This window comes from Camelina sativa, chromosome 16 (assembly GCF_000633955.1).
Source record: "Camelina sativa cultivar DH55 chromosome 16, Cs, whole genome shotgun sequence".
NCBI classification, from domain to species: Eukaryota; Viridiplantae; Streptophyta; class Magnoliopsida; order Brassicales; family Brassicaceae; genus Camelina; species Camelina sativa.
Window position 1 is genome coordinate 9,779,865 of NC_025700.1, and position 18,094 is coordinate 9,797,958.

Consider the following 18,094-nt stretch of genomic DNA (forward strand, 5'->3'; position numbering starts at 1 on the left):
TGTAAGAGAAATTTGAAAGAGGATTCAAGACACAGTCTCAATGCAATAGTGTTTACAATGAGATGGTGATTGTGGTACCTTATGGATTGTTGAAGAAGTTTTCAACAACATCAATCTTGCTTTCATAGGTGCATTTGGGGTCTTGACTCTGACATCGAAGTGGAGAAACAGGGTACTCGACTATGGCCATCGGTTGCGACTCAATCTAGTGCTCGGTCGAGTGTTGCGTCGAGCTGGCTGGTCGAGTGGCCTGTTGTGGAAAGGGTGGGTAAGCTGGACCATAGGGACAAAATGGATAACCTGTTGGAGCTAGAAAGCCATAAGGATGTCTAGGCAGGTGCTCGGTCGAGTACATCGGAGGCGCTCGCTCGAGTGGGTGCTCGAGTGCACTGGTCGAGTGCCTCGGAAACTGAAGTTTTGTGCGGCCTGAACCTCTCTCCCTCTGAATTGGCTCATGCAGTGAAGCTCTGGCTGGTATCACCGGGTTTTCAGCTCTGGACAATGCTCTAGTTGAGCTGCTCCTCCTCAAAGTTCTTGATGGTGTTGGTGATGAATCTCCACTCTTTAGCTCATCAATTTCCTTCTTTAAACCCTTTATTGACTTAGCCATCTTACCCATCATCTTCTTCAGTTTATCCACAGTCTTCCCATGCCACTTGTTCCACTTTTGTAAAAGTGTTACCCTTTTGCTTGTCTCTCTAACCCATCTGCTATCTCTTGGGCTTGGTTCATACTCTTCAAAATAAAATTTTTCTTCCCCATCAGCCATCTCCACATCTCTAGCTTGATCCTCTCTTACTTGGGCTGTACCATCAAACAAGAATTCAGCAGCTGGCCAAAAGTCAATGTTCATCCCTTCTCTTATGGTGGTGAGTGCTTGATTAGGTAGAACAAGTTGAGTCTTCCTCACTGTTGGATGCTCAAAGTTGAAGAGGTGCTTCCCATGGTTCAACTCCTTTGCTAGAGTGAGATATTGGGTGTCTATCCATCTTGGTTTGGCTTTCTCTCCTTGAAGTGGTACATTTGCAGCTACAAGGATTGGAGTGATGATGCCTCCAATGGTTAGAACTCTAGTTGAGTTCCTCTTGTGCAGCTTGCTAACCCAGCTTCTATAATAGATGAATTGGTCAATGAGGACCATAGCCAAATCTGTATCCACACTGCTCCCAAGGATAACAGTCTCATCTCTTGCTTGTGTGATAATTCCATAGAGTGCTACATCAATCATCTTAAGCTCTCCCTCATTCAAGTTTCCAGTTTCCTTCCTAGCNATTTCACTTGGTTAAGGGTATGGGAAAAATGATTCAATGATGAAATCAACTACTTGGATCAACAAGAGTGGTGANTTACGCCTGGCGCACCAATAACCTACTGGTGGATTTGGATGAATAGTTCCNTTATCCAAATATGTATAGAGTATCCATGAGTTTTAAGCAATGCACAAACTGATAATTAAAAGTCAATATTAGGTTCTTATAAATAGGAAATGGTTTTATATCACAACATGCTTCAGTTTAGACAGAATGCAATATAGGAATTCTAGACTTGGTTTAATCGTATGTTTCTAACTACTCAACTAGCATCAAAGTACTATTAACTTGGGCATTGATCCTAGTTTAGTGAATTCAAGCAAGTTATTAAGGCTAAACTCATCATAGATCGCTAATGCAAATATGAAGCAGTCCTATATGAAACATGCTAAACAAGATACTAATATGCAATGCAAACTACATGAACACTCTGTTTTTGAAAGATTTTTTTGTGAAAAATTTTCATATTTTTTTGGTTTTTCTATGCCTTAGATGAAATGCAAATTCTAATATGATAATGCTAAAAATTTGAACTAAGAAAATAGAAAACAATGTCAAATGTCATCTCAAACCCTCCCCCAAACTTAAATTACACAGTCCCTTGTGTAAGAGAAATTTGAAAGAGGATTCAAGACACAGTCTCAATGCAATAGTGTTTACAATGAGATGGTGATTGTGGTACCTTATGGATTGTTGAAGAAGTTTTCAACAACATCAATCTTGCTTTCATAGGTGCATTTGGGGTCTTGACTCTGACATCGAAGTGGAGAAACAGGGTACTCGACTATGGCCATCGGTTGCGACTCAATCTAGTGCTCGGTCGAGTGTTGCGTCGAGCTGGCTGGTCGAGTGGCCTGTTGTGGAAAGGGTGGGTAAGCTGGACCATAGGGACAAAATGGATAACCTGTTGGAGCTAGAAAGCCATAAGGATGTCTAGGCAGGTGCTCGGTCGAGTACATCGGAGGCGCTCGCTCGAGTGGGTGCTCGAGTGCACTGGTCGAGTGCCTCGGAAACTGAAGTTTTGTGCGGCCTGAACCTCTCTCCCTCTGAATTGGCTCATGCAGTGAAGCTCTGGCTGGTATCACCGGGTTTTCAGCTCTGGACAATGCTCTAGTTGAGCTGCTCCTCCTCAAAGTTCTTGATGGTGTTGGTGATGAATCTCCACTCTTTAGCTCATCAATTTCCTTCTTTAAACCCTTTATTGACTTAGCCATCTTACCCATCATCTTCTTCAGTTTATCCACAGTCTTCCCATGCCACTTGTTCCACTTTTGTAAAAGTGTTACCCTTTTGCTTGTCTCTCTAACCCATCTGCTATCTCTTGGGCTTGGTTCATACTCTTCAAAATAAAATTTTTCTTCCCCATCAGCCATCTCCACATCTCTAGCTTGATCCTCTCTTACTTGGGCTGTACCATCAAACAAGAATTCAGCAGCTGGCCAAAAGTCAATGTTCATCCCTTCTCTTATGGTGGTGAGTGCTTGATTAGGTAGAACAAGTTGAGTCTTCCTCACTGTTGGATGCTCAAAGTTGAAGAGGTGCTTCCCATGGTTCAACTCCTTTGCTAGAGTGAGATATTGGGTGTCTATCCATCTTGGTTTGGCTTTCTCTCCTTGAAGTGGTACATTTGCAGCTACAAGGATTGGAGTGATGATGCCTCCAATGGTTAGAACTCTAGTTGAGTTCCTCTTGTGCAGCTTGCTAACCCAGCTTCTATAATAGATGAATTGGTCAATGAGGACCATAGCCAAATCTGTATCCACACTGCTCCCAAGGATAACAGTCTCATCTCTTGCTTGTGTGATAATTCCATAGAGTGCTACATCAATCATCTTAAGCTCTCCCTCATTCAAGTTTCCAGTTTCCTTCCTAGCAAAGAATGTATTTGGTGACAGCTTGTCTTGTGGGAAGGTTGTTAAAGGGTGGGGACCAGGGTTCGAGTTACGCCTGGCGCACCAATAACCTACTGGTGGATTTGGATGAATAGTTCCTGTCCACAGTGAGGGGTTAGGATCGATGCCCTGCAGGGCCAGCTTGGAGTCTGTTTGGGCGGCTAGCGGAGGGCTAGCAGGGTCCACGGACGGTCCATTGGGGCACTTAGTGGGGGGCTAATGGGGTCCACGGGACAGGTTGTTACACTTGTGTTGGTTGTTGTATGGTTCCTAAACCTTTGGGTGGAGTTTTGGACGATTTGGAGATGGTTACAAATGGAGATTCGACTTTCGGTTTCGTGAAGATCGTGTCTGTGGAGTCGGTGTCGATCGACACCAGATAGGTGTTGGTTGACACCATGGAGGAGTGCCGATCGACACTGAGAGGCAGTGTCGGTCGACACCAGCAGTTAGTGTCAGTCGACACCAGTAGTCAGTGTCGGTCGACACCAGCAGTCGGTATCGGTCGACACCAAATTCGTGTCGGTTGACACCCACTTGTCTGATGCTTGGTCTTTGGTTTGTTGTGTCTTTTTTTGCTTGCTTAACATTGGAATCTCAGTTTCTTGTGTTTAGCCCAGTAGATGGGAGGATTTCCTCACTGAGTGTTTATGACAATACTCNACAGTCTCAATGCAATAGTGTTTACAATGAGATGGTGATTGTGGTACCTTATGGATTGTTGAAGAAGTTTTCAACAACATCAATCTTGCTTTCATAGGTGCATTTGGGGTCTTGACTCTGACATCGAAGTGGAGAAACAGGGTACTCGACTATGGCCATCGGTTGCGACTCAATCTAGTGCTCGGTCGAGTGTTGCGTCGAGCTGGCTGGTCGAGTGGCCTGTTGTGGAAAGGGTGGGTAAGCTGGACCATAGGGACAAAATGGATAACCTGTTGGAGCTAGAAAGCCATAAGGATGTCTAGGCAGGTGCTCGGTCGAGTACATCGGAGGCGCTCGCTCGAGTGGGTGCTCGAGTGCACTGGTCGAGTGCCTCGGAAACTGAAGTTTTGTGCGGCCTGAACCTCTCTCCCTCTGAATTGGCTCATGCAGTGAAGCTCTGGCTGGTATCACCGGGTTTTCAGCTCTGGACAATGCTCTAGTTGAGCTGCTCCTCCTCAAAGTTCTTGATGGTGTTGGTGATGAATCTCCACTCTTTAGCTCATCAATTTCCTTCTTTAAACCCTTTATTGACTTAGCCATCTTACCCATCATCTTCTTCAGTTTATCCACAGTCTTCCCATGCCACTTGTTCCACTTTTGTAAAAGTGTTACCCTTTTGCTTGTCTCTCTAACCCATCTGCTATCTCTTGGGCTTGGTTCATACTCTTCAAAATAAAATTTTTCTTCCCCATCAGCCATCTCCACATCTCTAGCTTGATCCTCTCTTACTTGGGCTGTACCATCAAACAAGAATTCAGCAGCTGGCCAAAAGTCAATGTTCATCCCTTCTCTTATGGTGGTGAGTGCTTGATTAGGTAGAACAAGTTGAGTCTTCCTCACTGTTGGATGCTCAAAGTTGAAGAGGTGCTTCCCATGGTTCAACTCCTTTGCTAGAGTGAGATATTGGGTGTCTATCCATCTTGGTTTGGCTTTCTCTCCTTGAAGTGGTACATTTGCAGCTACAAGGATTGGAGTGATGATGCCTCCAATGGTTAGAACTCTAGTTGAGTTCCTCTTGTGCAGCTTGCTAACCCAGCTTCTATAATAGATGAATTGGTCAATGAGGACCATAGCCAAATCTGTATCCACACTGCTCCCAAGGATAACAGTCTCATCTCTTGCTTGTGTGATAATTCCATAGAGTGCTACATCAATCATCTTAAGCTCTCCCTCATTCAAGTTTCCAGTTTCCTTCCTAGCAAAGAATGTATTTGGTGACAGCTTGTCTTGTGGGAAGGTTGTTAAAGGGTGGGGACCAGGGTTCGAGTTACGCCTGGCGCACCAATAACCTACTGGTGGATTTGGATGAATAGTTCCTGTCCACAGTGAGGGGTTAGGATCGATGCCCTGCAGGGCCAGCTTGGAGTCTGTTTGGGCGGCTAGCGGAGGGCTAGCAGGGTCCACGGACGGTCCATTGGGGCACTTAGTGGGGGGCTAATGGGGTCCACGGGACAGGTTGTTACACTTGTGTTGGTTGTTGTATGGTTCCTAAACCTTTGGGTGGAGTTTTGGACGATTTGGAGATGGTTACAAATGGAGATTCGACTTTCGGTTTCGTGAAGATCGTGTCTGTGGAGTCGGTGTCGATCGACACCAGATAGGTGTTGGTTGACACCATGGAGGAGTGCCGATCGACACTGAGAGGCAGTGTCGGTCGACACCAGCAGTTAGTGTCAGTCGACACCAGTAGTCAGTGTCGGTCGACACCAGCAGTCGGTATCGGTCGACACCAAATTCGTGTCGGTTGACACCCACTTGTCTGATGCTTGGTCTTTGGTTTGTTGTGTCTTTTTTTGCTTGCTTAACATTGGAATCTCAGTTTCTTGTGTTTAGCCCAGTAGATGGGAGGATTTCCTCACTGAGTGTTTATGACAATACTCATGCATCTCAATTTGTGATTGTGGTGCAGGTAAAGGTAAAAAGTGAACGTGGAATCAAGGAGATGAGGAGGAAGATGTTCTAGAGGCTTGATTGATTATGGACTAGCTATTGTTAGGTTCCTAGAGTTGAGTTGATAGAACATTGTAGGATGTTTTAATTTGTTATTGACTTGATTGGTTGTTGGATTATTTCATTGTTAGATTGTTTATTGGTTTAATGGTATTGTTTGATTATCTGCTATTGTTGACTGATGTAGGTTGTTAGTGGGTATGGAACCACTAGAGATTATAATATATATATATAAGGGAAGGGTTATTCCATTTTGGTATCACTGAAGCTTTTGCTGTTGGTGTTTAGGATTTCATGTTAGAGTTGATTATATGAGGTAGTCAATTGTGTGTGGCATGGGGTCCTAGAACATCCTCTTCGAGCATGCTTTGTGATTCCACGGTGAGTTGTGTTCTTCGTGTAGTTAGAGTCATTTTGTTTTGTGTTTTGCTTAGCTTTCTCTTCTTGGTGGTACAGATGGTTAGAGGTGGGGGTGCTACTGTTCACAGACGTGGTCGTGGTTGTGGGCGTGGTCATGGGCCGAGGCAGTTAGTGTGACATAGGGCATGGCCAGTGAAGAGGTGGCAGAGTCACAGGTTCATCCTAGAGTGTCTACAGACTAGGCTGGTGATGGTATCGATAGAGTGGGTGTTCTCGGTGTCGGTGCCGATATTGATCTAGGGGTGGGGGTTGCAGCGGAGGTTGCTCGAGGTGGTGGCTTAGCTTCTAGTAGTGGCGCCGTTAGCGGCTGGTGTGCAAGCTCCTGTGTTGCCGTCAGCGGTTGGTGGGCAGGTTCAAGTGGTGCCGCCAGGGTTTGGTGGGCAGGGTCCCGCGGTGTAGCCTTTAGCTAGATGCTGGTGAAATTACAGCAGGTGGGTGCGGGATCTTTCCCAGGAGGCATGGATCCGAGTGTGGCAAATGAGTGGAGAGAGAGGATGGAGGATATTTTCCAGTCGCTCTGGTGTCCCGACCTGTATCGGGTTGACTTGGCAGTGCACTATCTGTCAGGAGATGCACGTGTGTGGTGGAGGTCAGTGACAGCCCGAAAAGTGCAGCGGGAGATGACTTGGATGGACGTTTTGGGGGAGTTCAACTCCAAGTCTTTTCCGCGGGAGGCGCTTGATCGCATGTAGGCGCGGTTCTTGGGGTTGACCCAAGGGAACCGTACAGTGCGAGAGCTGAACTCTGAGTCCAGTCGGCTTGTGGTGTAAGCAGGTCGGGCTTTGGAGCTACAGTCGGCTCAGACGTGGAGGCTCTTGTTGGCTTTGCGTGATAACCTGAGGACTCGGTGCAGGGTGATGAGCTACACTACTAGAGCAAAGCTGGTGGAGACTTCAGCCATGATACAAGATGACTTGAGGTCACAGGTGGTGGTGGTTAGTCCTTCAGCGCAGCCGAAGAGGACTAAGCCTCATTTTGTTCCTAGCAAGGGCGGCAAGCCTGCATAGTGGCATAATCAGAAGTATGATGCAAAGCAAAGATTGGAGTCCGGTTGTGCGGGATGTTTTAGGTGTGGTAGTATGGACCACAAGGTTTTAAAATGTCTGCAGTGGGTAGAGCAGTGAGTAGTGGCAGAGCAGCGGGAAGATACCCGACTGTGTTACCACTGCAGGGAGACGGGGCATATCAAGCCTTGTTATCCCAAATTACAGCAGATGGCAGTAGCAGCGGTGCAGGCTAGAGGGCAGCCAAGAGTGCAGCTGGGTTTGCAGCCGGTGGGATGGATTGAGCCGAAACCGCGTGTGTACTCGACTGTGGAGACCAGTAGCACCAGTGCAGGAGAGATCAGAAGTATAACTTCTGAGACTCAGACTTGGTCAATTGAGTAGTTCAGATTTTATGTTTGCTTTGCTTGTGATAGAATGTTAAGTTCTCAGCACATGAGGTTTGTGTATGGACCTTTTCGGTTTGTGGGTAAACGTCCCAAGTCTTGTTTGATTATGGAGAAAACCATTGCTTCATTACCCCAGAGTGCGCTGAGAGTGCCACTATTAGAGGAGATCCCGGTGAGAGAGCGAGAGTTGTCAGGGTTGCTGGAGGTGAGTTCGCAAAAGTCCTTGGTCGCAAATGAGGGATGTGGATATTCAGATCGCAGGGGAGTCGAGGCCGACGGATTTGATTATTAGTCATGTGGAATTGTATGATGTCATTTTGGGGATGGATTGGTTGCATCGTCACAGGGTACATCTGGACTTTTACAAGGGTAGAGTGTTCTTTGGGCGTCTAGAAGGGAAGTTAGTTTTCGAGGGGGTGAGACCGACCTTGGGGAGTATCGTGATCTCGGCTGTGCTGGCGGGGAAGATGATCGAGAAGGGTGTGAGGCCTACCTCGTTACGATTTCGTTGCCGGAGTCAGTAAGGTAGTCTATAGTTGGAGGCATTCAGGTTGTGGAGGAGTTTGAGGATTTGTTCCAGTCGTTGCAGGGTTTACCACAATCTCGTTCTAATCCCTGCACGATTGAGTTGGAACGAGGGACAACGTCGTTGTCATAGGCGCCCTACAGGATTGCTCCAGCAGAGATGGCAGAGCTGAAGAAGCAGCTTGATGATTTGTTCAGCAAGGGATTCATCCGTCCTAGTTGTTTACCGTGGGGAGCACCGGTGTTGTTTGTTAAGATGAAGGACGGGAGTTTCCGCTTGTGTATCGACTATCACGGTCTGAATCGGGTCGCTATGAAGAACAAGTACCCTCTCCCGAGGATCAACGAGTTGTTGGATCAGTTAAGGGGTGCTACTTGGTTCTCCAAGATCAAATTGGCATCGGGTTATCATTAGATCCTGATACATGATGCAGATGTGAGAAAGACTGTCTTCAAGACAAGATATGGGGATTAAGTGTCTGTGGTGATGTCGTTCGGTTTGATGAACGCGCTAGCAGCGTTTATGAGATGGATGAATAGCGTGTTCAAGAGTTTTGGGGCGTGTCTGTCATCATTTTCATCGACGATAACATGGTATATTCCAAGAGTCCTGATGAGTATGCAGTGCATCTGAGTGAAGTTCTGGAGAAGTTGCAGAGCAGAAGTTGTTATAAGTAACTGCAGTTTCTATCAGCGGGAAATAGGATTCTTGGGTCATATTGTTTCATCAGAGAGAGTTTCATTGGATCCAGAGAAAATTCAGGCCATCAGGGAGTGGCCAAGGCGGCAGAGTGCCACTGATATCAGGAGTTTCCTGGGGTTGGCAAATTACTACAGGAGATTCGTTCTGGTTTTGCGACTATGGCAGAGCCAATGACCAAGCTTACAGGGAAGGGGGTTCCATTTGTGTGGTCACCAGAGTGTGAGGCGAGTTTTGCAAGCCTCAAGCAGATGCTGACTACCACGCCGGTGTTGGCACTGACAAAGCAGAACGAGCCTTATGTTGTGTACACAGATGCTTCCAGAGTTGGGTTAGGATGTGTGTTGATGCAGCAGGGGAAGATTATAACATATGCTTCATTCCAGTTGCAGAAGCGTAAGGCCAATTATCCTACCCACGATTTGGAGATGGCAACGGTGGTTTTTGCCCTAAAGATATGGAGGTCATATCTTTATGGCGGGAAGGTGCATGTATTTACATATCATAAGAGCTTGAAATACATCTTCAATTAGCCTGAGCTGAATTTGAGGAAAGGCGTTAGATGGAGTTGTCAGCGGAGTATGATCAGGAGATAGCTTACCACCCTGGTAAAGCTAACCTGGTTGCAGATGCTTTGAGTTGGAAGCGGGCGGTTTCGGCTCATGAGAATGATATAGAGGCGTTAGTGGGTGAGATTGGTGCATTGAGGTTGTGTGATATCACACCTGAGCCTTTGGGCTTGGAGGCATCTTATTAAGCGGACTAGTTGAGCAGAGTGCGGTTAGCTTATGAGACTGATGTAGGGCTGGTGAATGCCTCTAATGCTACAGGTTCAGAGTATCAGGTCTCTGCTAATGGAATTATACTTGTGCATGGTTGGGTCTTTGTGCCCAAGGGTGAGGTTCTGAGGCAGGAGATACTGAGAGAGGCTCATTTGAGCAAGTTCTTTATTCATCCAGGAGAGACGAAGATGTACTGTGACGTCAAGCGGTATTATCACTGGGTCAGGATGAAGAAGGACGTAGTCGAATGGGTTACAAAGTGCGACACCTACCAGCTGGTGAAGGTTGAGCATCTGGTTCCTGGTTTGGCCATCAAGAAAACTGATGGAGTAGCGGTTTTGGGTATGAAGTATATATGAGGGAGATAGTCAGATCGCATGGTGTATCTGCGAGTATTGTGTCTGATAGAGATTCCTGATATATGTGTTTTTGTTGGGTTTTAAGCCTTGTTTTTGCATAGTTTTGTTGCGTAATCTTGTCATTCTAGGTTGTTTTAAGAGCATTTGCATCTAGTTGGTTATTTCTCAGAATTTTGGAGTGGCTTCATCACATTTGGAGCATTTGGAGTTGATTTGGTGCAAAAGAAGCAAAGAAGAGTGAAGTGGAGAAGTGGCAGAAGACCAGGGACTATCATCTGTTTAACCCATCGGCCAAGACCTCCCCGGTTGACACCATCAGCCATGTGAATCGGCCAAGCTGTCCCCGTAGCAGCCTAAGTCCACACTTGTTTTAGCTTTTATTCGGGTTTGACCTAGTTTGTTTCGAGTTGACCTGTCTCCCTTCTATTTTCCTATAAATACGTTAACCCTATTTAGGGGAGACTGATCTTTGGTTTTAGGCATTTAGCAGCTTTTTAGGGTTCTTAAACTTGTTTACTCTTGGTTTGTTAAATGATTGAGTATTTTCAAGTTTTTAATAGAAATTTCTTCTTCAAATCTCCTCATCTATAATCTCTTATTATGATTTCACAAAGATCAAGCTTTTTCCTTTGTGTGATCATGATGATGAGAGAGTAGATCTATAGAACTTTGGGCTAGGTATATAGGAAGATAGATGAAAGATCTATGATGTCTAGGGCTTTATTTATGTGTTTCCTATCTTGTTTAGGGTTAATATTGCTAGATAGCCTTGATCATGCTTTAAATCTAGACATTAGGATTTCCATGTCGAGAAGGTGTTTGATGAAATTTTTGAACCAACATTTACGAGATTTTTGCATTTCTAGCCAATACAAATTGATGATTAGGGTGATTAGTGGTATTTAGACTTGTTTTTAATGTATTCTTATCTTATGATTACCTTTGGAAATTGTTGATTATTGCTTGATTAGCATAGGATCTCTATCATGGAAATGAATTGATTTGCTTAAGTGTTGTTAGCCATAGGTTTGTTATTGATTGTTGCTTAGACATTTAGGATTGATTAGCTATCTTCCAAATCACTTATCTTGCCCAAAGTTCACATATTTAATCTTGATCTTAAAACTGTTTTTAGTTGTTAATTTGAGTTCGCATTGTTTTGAGTTAGCTTTGTTTACAAAATAGAAATAAATATCAGCAACATAGATTTGCTGAGACGAAAAGAAATGATGACATCAATTTTTTTTTTTACTAAGTTCGTCTCTGTTTATTGATCTAGTATACTCATAACATATTTTTGAAAACAAAGAAAAAAAGATTGGCACAGAAAACAGAGAAAAAAAAAATTGAAGAAGACAGAAGTATAGTAATTGAAATTTACAAATTATCATGCTCCATTACCATTGCTCCTCTCCATGTCTCTCCAGAAGCCACATCGACAGGGACGAGCATTGACATTGGACCAGTGCACAAGAAGTAATGTTGCTTCCCATACTTGTCCCACATCGATCCTGGGGATCCCACATACATCTCTTCGAACCCTATCCTTATCATCCTGAAGAACAACCCTCTTCCCTGCAAGATTTAATTAAATTCCGAACTAATCAGATTTTGTTTCAAAGTTTGTGTTAGAAAAACTCCCTTAGGCAAAAACTGAGATCCAACATAATATATAAAATATATATGCTAATTAAATTAGTTTTTGAATTGAAAGTTTTGTAAGACATCGTAGATAATTAAAAATTCAAAAGTAACAACATTGTATAAGAAACATACTCAAATATTTATTCTTTACCAGACGAAAGAAAAAAATTGTCCTCACCAATTGATTTTGAATAAAAACCTCATGAACTTTAACAGTGATCTCGTTAGTTATATGCCTTTGGATGTAACATCCATCTTTCACAAACAAAAAAACATCTATTGTTGTTTGTTTCTCAAATTGATTTTTGCAATCTAAATGTTTTTTTTTTGCACATTTGTTATTTTTTTTGTTTTAAAATTTTGTTGTTTTTAAGTTTGCTAGGAAATCTCAAAAAGTTCAAAATACAGTAAAACCTCTTTAAATTAATACTCTATAAATTAATAAATACTTTAAACTAATAAATTTTGTTAGTCCCAAGTCGGGACAGTGTAAAAAATAACAAAATTTGATAAGATAATAAGATAATATTTTTTTTGAAATTCCTATGTAAAATATGGTCCCAATAATATCATAAATTAATAATCATGTAAATTTACATATATATAAATATATATATATATATATATGCTGATACAGTAAAGTATGTTTCTCTTAAACCTCATATCTATAAAACAAATTTTATTCTGCATCTTCAAACAATAATGATATAAAATAGTTTATAACATTTCATAAAACAGCTAAAAATTTTTAAATTTTGATAATTTGATAGACTATTAAAATACAATAATTGATATTCTTATTCATAAATTTGAATATTTATGTCATGTGTACAAGTGAATTTGTCTATAATATTTGTAATTCATTGTCAATAATATTTTTTAATTTTTCAAATTAAATTCCGATACCATAAAATTTACAACATCTAAATTTTAATCTTATTTTGCAAAAATTATCTCAATTTATAATTTTTAAAAATTAAAAAATTAAAAATATACTTATAAATTAATAATTATTAATTTACACTATAAAATAATAATTATTAATTTATCACTATAAATTAATAAAATATCTTGGTCCCAACATTATTAATTTATAGAGGTTTTACTGTAGTGCAAGGAAATTTTACAACTTAAGCACTAAAACATAATTCTACAATTGTGACGAGAAAACATAATTTTGCTACTTTGCAAAATTGCAACCAAAACAAGATTTTAATTTTTTTTCTGTCAAAATGCAAAATCTATCGTAACTCCAAGCATATGAAGTAACAAAAAATGAATGATGTAATTAAACGTATACCTCATGAGTTGGAAAGTTAACTATATATATATATATATATATTAATCAAATGCTCAAAAATTAAAATAATATATAGATTAAATTTGAAAATTTTTCTTTAAATATACAACTCAATTTCAAGGGTTAATTTAAAAAAACTATATTTGCGGAGTTCTGATTATTAATAATATATATATTAAAGTTGAAAAAAATATTAATGAAATGCTCAAAAATTAAAATAATATATATATATATATATGTAAGAGAAAGGTACAATATTACTTGAAATAAAACATATCGAAGAAAAAAATATTCTGAACATCACACACACCAAAAAAGAAAAATTGTGAAAATACTAAAAATAAATTTTCCAAAGCTATTTCTAATTTAAAAAAATTATAATCATAGAGGTATTTTGTAGAATTAAAATTAATTTTACAAGAATTATATTTTTGAATAAATACACATATTTAAAAGTTAGAGTAATCTTATGAGTTTGTAGGTTTAGGAGAATCAAAATAAAAGAACACTATATAGATGAACATAATTTTTCTTTTGTCAAAATAGAATATTTGATGTTATAATATGATTTTTATAGCTAGAAACGAGTCCAATTATGATATTTGTTACTAGGAATAAAATTTTAGTACAACACTGTCAAAATATTTCACAAAAAATGGTGGATATATTTTTTTTTACGACTACATCAATAAGTAATGATCGCTGAACCGATAAAAAAAAGTATCGGAAGATGAAAAATATGAAAATAGATAAGTTATGTCTTCATAATAAATATATTATAAGTGAGATTATAGAATGTGAAAAGAGTGTAGATGCAAGCGACGAGTGTATGCCAAAAAAAAAAAAATGATTGTGAAAAAATGTTAAAAGAAATAAATAAGTTATATATCATTTAATAAAATAAATTTGCCATTTATATAAATTTATATTTTAAATGTTGAATAATTATAATTATATTTAACGGCTCACATTAGCAAAAAAACATTATAGTCCCGCGTACCACGCAGGATTAGAGATCTAATTTTGGTATATATATTAAATAGTTTGGTAGCAGATTTGCATCCTAAACATTTTTTTCCTTTTCTACTATGTAATTCGTTTCCAATCCAGATTGCATCCAAATGCCGAAATGGACATAGCATGAAAAAAATCGTACCAAATATATGTATATTTGTAGAATTACCTGATCTATGGTTTCAAATTTAGAAGGTGGAGTGTTATAGACTGCCTTTAATCTCTCAGCCGGAGGAGCACCATATATTCTACTCATCTTTTTCTCAAGAAGTGTAATCACAGAATCTTCTACTGCCCAAATCCCCGGCTTCTCCCCAGCTTCTTCCCACGCAAACCACCCAGAAGAGTCCACCTTCATTGCCTCTGAAGGAGACAAGAGCTCAAAAGGCGATGACAAAGGAGGGTTGGGGCAATAAGAGCATCCCTTTAGTCCTTGAATTCCAGCCCCACTCCGTTTCTTGAATCTCAAGTAACTCATAATCCCCGGTTTAAGGGTAACGGGTTTTCGTCCATTGTTCTTCACCACCAGAGCTGTAGCCATGCTTACTGGGTATAGAGAGACGATATAGGTTATGTCGAGATGTCCGACCGTACAGCACAGTTCGATCTGAGAATGTTCACAAAGATATCATCAGTGTGGACAAGAAGATTTGATAGATTTTTTTAAAATATATATATATATTAACAAAAAAGAGTTGAAATAAATATACATATTTTATTTTTTTATTTTTTTGGGGTGGGGAGGGATTCAACCACCTGAACAGCATCAATGGCGTCTGAATCAGTATCCTTGACACTCCACTCATATCCTGAGATTACTGAAGACCCTCCTTTTGGTCCAGTAGCTTCTTCTCCATTTATAATAACAACACCAACTCCACCTCTAATCTCATCACCGTCAACTGTGTAAAGGACTTCCTCCAACCCCTCGTCTTTCCAGTATACCTTTGGCTTATATGAAACCACATGCGCATTTGATAAGCTCATCTTCAATGAACTTCCATTTCTGACCTTTAGCTCCACCATAGGAACGTTGTTTGATTCCGAGAATTTTATTCCCTTTCGTCCGAATTTATCTTGAAGCCTCTCAATTATTGTCAGTGTCTGAGGAGCTGAAATTGAACTTCTTATGGCTTTTGGTTTTGGGAGGGGAGAAAAAGAGATAAGAGAAGCCATTGATGGAGAGTACTAAGGAGAAGAAAAGATAAGACGAGTGAAGTTTGTAGTCCGAAAAAAGCCTAATCTTTTGCCAAACTTTGTTTTCTTTCGCCGCTTTCTTCCACTATTTTCCTTAGCCTGTGGTTGTCCTTCAACATATAACACACTTTTACCCACAAGATAATAGCCGGAATTAACCCATAATAAATAAAGCCTTTTATTTGATAAAAACTTGTGGCCTAAAAAGTTTGTACAAAACAAAATAATAGTAGAAAAAATATTTACGTAAATTTGAATTTGTTTGTTATAAAATATTTACGTAAATTTGAATTTGTTTGTTATAAAATAATAGTAGAAAAAATATTTATTCTATATATATTCTAAAATTAAATATTTAATTTCTTTAATTTCATACTCTGATTTCGATTTTGGTCCGTATTACTATTTGGGTATGGGTGCAATATCAAATTCTTTAATTATAAATTCGATAATTTTTTTATAAAAAAACAACAAAACATGTATTAACATGTGATCTGGTATTACAAATTGATGTGATCGTGCTTAGAGATCTTAATATACCAAATTAACAATAGTGATTGGTATTAATATTAACACCATTGCAGTTATTGGTATTACATGTTTGTATATATTAACTTTATATGTGGAAATTACAATTAGATATGAATATGTATATTTTCAACATTATATACTTAGTATTGTTTATATAGTGAATATTGGTATAAAAAATAAGTTTTAGCCAATTAAATAGTTTGTTATTATTTTCTAAGATTTCGGAAACAAGAAAAATGATCTGTTAAATAATTTCATTAAATAATTTTGAAAATATTGTTTTATTATTTTGTAAACAAATATAAACTTTTCTTTTTTTAGTTATTAGATTAATTAAGAGCAAGATTATCGGTAGTAACATAATTGGAGTCTCTTAAACACTGTTTGATTTTTTTATGAATTAATTGGGTTTTGTTTTAAATATAAGAACCTATGATCTCTTAGTTAAATTTTTCTCCTCTAATGGTAGGTTCTAATTTTGGGTCTCTTATTGTTTAAAATATTGTTTTTTGAAATTTGAAAATTTTAAATAGAATAGAAGTCATATAAATGTGTAAACATTTCAGATTTTATAAAAATAGAAAATATTACATTTAATTAATTTTTAAACATACAACTGCTTCTTGTTCTAATGGCATTCTTCTTTGTGTTGGCCTTTAGAAAGATATAGCATTCATCAATTAGCTACATTTTTTTTATATTGACAATCAATTTACTATATACTGCAAGTAATCTCTATCAACATTAAGACAAAATATCAAAGCTTTGATTTCAACAAACAAAAAACAAAAGAATCTGCTGTTATTATCCAAGTGGAAGGATGAAAACAGAGAGCTCACACAATCGTTTAATACAAAAAGAAACTCCATCCAATGAAGCTATACTTGTGATCACATTCACACGTCATCGTCTCTACTATGATGCTCCAGGAGCAATTGTTCTACTTCCCTGCGCTTTTGTTGTTACACTCCAATTAGAAAACAGAGGACATGAAAGAGAAATGCATATAGAATTGGAGTTTAACAGGTTTACTTACATTGTTTTTGTGTCGAGAGATGTGATAGTTTCTGTTATTATGAAAGAGCGCACCCGCATAAGTTGTTTGGACATCGTCTTTGGCATGGTAGCTGATGAATATATCTTCATGGTATGAGCGTTTTCTTCCAGCCTCTAGCTCCATGAACACACGGAGCGGGTCTCCAACACGTCTCTATGGAAAAGAAAACTAGAAACTCAGCATTAATGGGATTACAATAACTGAAAGATCACCTATATTGACACTAAAGGATCCCACATCATATTTGAGGAAAAGTAAGACCGTATGAGATTTTAATTTTCCCTGAACATCCAAAACTATTCCCCACTTTCCAAAATCAATCCACAAACAGCTCCATCTCCAAATTGGTCAAGACAGGACAGCATTACACAAAGTTTTTAAACCAAAATATCCCTGAATCATATAGGCGGTCATAAAAACCGGAGAAAACAACAACTTTATGTGCACACTTTCGTATCTTTGAGTGAATCCCAAAACCAAAACATCTTCTCTAGTAGCTCTTGAACACAATAAACACTTAATGGTGAACCAGAACATATTCCTAAAAAGCTTCATACTAAGACATGACACCACAATCAGATCCATTGAAATGCAGCTTAGAGAATCATCCACAGCAAATCCAAGAATTAATAACCTAAACACACCACATAGGAGCTAGAGTGCAGCAGACATCACACGATCACATTGCAATTTGGGGGCAAAAAAAAACAAGAGAAAGTGTGATCTAACCTGTCCTAATCATTCAAATCTATAAACTACTCTCCAAAACGTATGCTTTAACAAAACCTGCATCAAACAAGTAATATACCTGTAGCGGAGGAGTTGTAGTCTCAAACAACAAAGCATCAGGTGAATCAACCAAAACCGGTGATTTAGTCCACAAACAAGTCATCCCACATCGACAAGAATACAAATTTTCCAAATTATGCGGAATCCAAGTCCACCCTTTAACCAAAACCTTAACATGCTCCATCTTAAGCTTACCACAACCCAACTCACCACCAGATACTTGTAAAGAACCCGAACTAACATTGCCACGGATCGAATCCTTATGATTCTCCTTAAACCGAGCACAACCCACTCGAAAGTCCCATTTTTTATAAGCTAAGAGGACTTCACTGAACGGATCCGATGTTGAATCAGGTAATTTCGTTGCCGGGATCGAAGTTGAAGCAGCTGGGAATTCTAAAACGCCTGTGAAAGATAGGATTAAGAGAGTAAAGAACATCATTAGTAAAACGGCGATAGCGTTGAGGTGCCTCATTGGCATGGTGAGATTGATTCCTCAAACCACCGGAGATCCTCGACGACGCCGGAG

The 18,094-nt window shown here is 39.5% G+C and overlaps 2 protein-coding genes across 3 annotated transcripts; both read right to left on the bottom strand.

Annotated features, from left to right (window-relative positions):
- On the bottom strand, positions 11,241–15,267 carry LOC104750247 (photosynthetic NDH subunit of subcomplex B 2, chloroplastic). Its single transcript, XM_010472017.2, has 3 exons — positions 14,748–15,267; positions 14,161–14,598; positions 11,241–11,608 (listed from the first exon to the last, which is right to left on the bottom strand). Exons 1-3 carry the CDS (start codon positions 15,165–15,167, stop codon positions 11,411–11,413), a joined length of 1,056 nt encoding a protein of 351 aa, XP_010470319.1. The 5' UTR covers positions 15,168–15,267; the 3' UTR covers positions 11,241–11,410.
- On the bottom strand, positions 16,398–18,088 carry LOC104750248 (alpha-(1,4)-fucosyltransferase-like). 2 transcript variants are annotated; one of them, XM_010472019.2, is made up of 3 exons: positions 17,585–18,088; positions 16,756–16,929; positions 16,398–16,667 (listed from the first exon to the last, which is right to left on the bottom strand). In XM_010472019.2, the coding sequence occupies exons 1-3, from the start codon at positions 18,044–18,046 to the stop codon at positions 16,635–16,637; spliced, it is 669 nt and encodes a 222-aa protein (XP_010470321.1). In that variant the 5' UTR covers positions 18,047–18,088; the 3' UTR covers positions 16,398–16,634. The 2 variants fall into 2 exon arrangements, with proteins under 2 accessions (XP_010470321.1, XP_010470320.1); XM_010472018.2 differs by having other exon boundaries at positions 16,398–16,672.